The sequence below is a fragment of the Purpureocillium lilacinum genome (genome assembly GCF_023168085.1).
Source record: "Purpureocillium lilacinum CBS 284.36 DNA, scaffold_3, whole genome shotgun sequence".
In the NCBI taxonomy this organism is placed as follows: Eukaryota; Fungi; Ascomycota; class Sordariomycetes; order Hypocreales; family Ophiocordycipitaceae; genus Purpureocillium; species Purpureocillium lilacinum.
The window spans coordinates 1179344-1182330 of NW_027072113.1; the positions used below are offsets into that span (position 1 = coordinate 1179344).

General features: G+C 54.7%; 1 protein-coding gene across 1 annotated transcript; it reads right to left on the bottom strand.

The window, feature by feature from the left end:
• Nucleotides 1-351: 351 nt before the first annotated feature.
• On the bottom strand, nt 352-2717 carry PLICBS_004109 (uncharacterized protein; the record flags this gene model as incomplete). Its single annotated transcript, XM_065600412.1, has 2 exons — nt 352-355; nt 409-2717. The coding sequence occupies 2 exons, from the start codon at nt 2715-2717 to the stop codon at nt 352-354; spliced, it is 2313 nt and encodes a 770-aa protein (XP_065456484.1).
• Between the last annotated feature and the right edge of the window lie 270 nt (nt 2718-2987).

Here is a 2987-nt window from a genome sequence, read left to right on the forward strand (position 1 = left end):
TCCCCACTTTGCTCACCCGCCTCTGGTCGCCTTGGTGCTGAAGAAGCATGTGTCGACGCACTAACTTTACTCATGTCGATCTGGGCCCTCGCCTCGTATTGTGCTGACGTCGTTCTTGAACGCGCCTATACTGACTTCAGAGCAGCGTGCTCCGAGTCACCGGTTAATGCCCTTGTAAACCAAGTGACAATCTGGAAGAAAAGCAAGTGACAATCTGGAAGAAAAGGACACATATAACCCGGCACTGCTGTACCACCAGCCTGACTAGCGACTGAAACCCATCAAAGTACCGACCCGCGCGATACGTGCACCTGCTCGCTAGCAGCCACGTGCCCTTTCACAGCAAGAAAGCTATCTGGACTGACAGAAATTGAATCAATGCCGCAACCGACCAGGAACCTGGCGAACTCTGGATGGTCGCTCGGTGCCTGTCCGCAGATGCCAACCTTGCACCCTTTCGCTCGAGCAACCGAAATGGCTTCCCTGATCATCCATTTAACCGCCTCGTCTTGCTCATTGAACAGGTCGGCCAGCTCTCCAGAGTCGCGATCTACGCCCAGAGTCAGCTGTGTCAGATCATTGGATCCGATAGAGAAACCGTCGAAGTGCTCTGCAAATTGTGCGGCTAGGATCACATTGGACGGCACTTCGCACATGACGTACACCTTCAGACCTCTCTCTCCGCGCTTGAGTCCGTTCTCCGCCATGACCTCCAGAACCTTCTTGGCTTCAACAGTAGTGCGGCAGAAAGGAATCATCACGACGGCGTTCGTGAATCCCATCTCGTCGCGCAACTGCTTGATGGCGCGACACTCGAGCGCGAAGCCATCCCTGTAGCGCGGCGAGTAGTAGCGCGACGCACCGCGGAAGCCAATCATAGGATTCTCTTCGTTTGGCTCGAACTCGACGCCACCAATCAGCCCGGCATACTCATTTGTTTTGAAATCGCTCATGCGGATGATAGCTGGCATGGGATAGACTGCCGCACACAGGGCTGCGAAGCCGTGCGATAGCTTGTCCACAAAATAATCAGGCTTCCTTTCGTATCCGGCTGCCAAGCGACCAATTTCTTCTTTGGCTTGAACATCTTTCAGTCGGTCGAAGTGGACGAGCGCCAAGGGATGGACTCGGATTGCGTTGGTAACAACGAACTCCATCCGGGCTAGGCCGATGCCATCGGCTGGGAGTCGCCACCAACGAAAAGCGGCTGCTGGGTTGGCAAGATTGATCATGACATTAGTCCGGGTTTCCGGTAGTCGAGTCAAATCCATGGTCTCGGTCTCTATATTGGCAATTCCCTCGTACACGAAGCCACGATCGCCTTCGGCGCAAGAAACCGTGACGTCCTGCCTGCTGTGGAGTACGTACGTGGCATTACCACAGCCCACGATGGCCGGTAACCCTAGCTCACGGCTGACGATGGCGGCGTGCGAAGTACGTCCGCCATGGTCAGTGATAATCGCCGCGGCTCTCTTCATGACGGGCACCCAATCCGGATCGGTTGCTCCCGTCACGAGAATGGAGTTGTCGACGAACTTGCTCAAGTCCTTAGTCGATTCGATTAGGCAGAGTTGGCCTGAGATGGCCGCGTCGCCGACGGAATGGCCAGCGACCAGAACGCGGCCCGCGTTGCTAACTTTGTATGTCTTGAGCATAGCTGGGGCGCGACGCGATTGTACTGTCTCCGGCCGAGCTTGGACGATAAACAGCTCGTCCATGATGCCATCTTTGGCCCATTCTATGTCCATTGGGAAGCCGTAATGCTGCTCAATCGTGCATGCCCAGCGTGCCAACCGGAGAATTTCCCGGTCGTTCAACACAAATGTGTCTTGTTCTGCCCTCGAGGTGGGCACGTTGCGAGTCGGTGTTTCCGCATTACCGTATACAAGCTTGAGTGCCTTCTCTCCACACTTCTTTTCAAGTATGGGAACTAGGTCTGCTTGTCGCAGCAGCGGCTTAAAGACCTGGTATTCGTCTGGGTTAACGGTACCCTGTACGACATTCTCGCCGAGCCCCCATGCTGCATTGATGAGCACGATCTTGTCGAAGCCCGTTTCAGTGTCGATGGAGAACATGACGCCAGAGCCGCCCACGTCGGATCGAACCATTCGTTGCACTCCAATGGAGAGCGCAACGTTCATGTGATCGAATCCTTTGGCCTGGCGATAGCTAATGGCTCGGTCGGTGAAAAGAGAGGCATAGCACTGTCGGCAGGCATCCATGAGTGCATCTTCGCCCGATATATTCAAATAGCTCTCCTGTTGACCTGCAAAGCTTGCATCTGGAAGATCCTCGGCTGTAGCACTCGAGCGAACGGCAACGCTCAGATTGTCCACCCCAGCATCGGCTGAGAGCCTGCGGTACGCGTCTTTGATGGCCGTGGCAGCATCAGTGGGCCACGTACCACCTAAAAACAGACGGCGCACCATGTTGCCAGTTTCGGCGAGACTGAGCCTCCCCTGTTGCCAATCCGTGACCAGTGTGGCAATCTTGTCCCTGATGCCGTTGCTTTCCACATAGTGCCAGTATGCGTACGAGGTCGTTGCAAACCCAGGTGGTACAGGGACCCCTTTAGCCCAGAGAGTGCTGATCATCTCGCCGAGAGAGGAGTTCTTTCCGCCAACCAGAGCCCCATCGTTGCGCGTCAGTTGCGCAAAGCCGCGAACAAATTGGCCAGCTGATGCGGCGTCGGTTTTCGCTCCTTGGATCGGCGCCATCTGCGTCCAGACTGTATAGCAGCGGCCAGATGAATGTTCGAATATCGAGGAGCTTCACACAACCAATTTGCTATGGGCAAGCTCACGTTACGAAAAGCGTATTTGGAGATTGGAGGCACGGAAATCAGATTTATGGCGTTTGAAAGCATGAGCTGAACCCGTGCTGCACTACCATCGAGGCGTCATACACACACTATGCAAAAAATGCTTTCACAAAAGTAGGGAACCAACTTTATGACATCATACAACAGCTGATGGTCGTCTCACGCC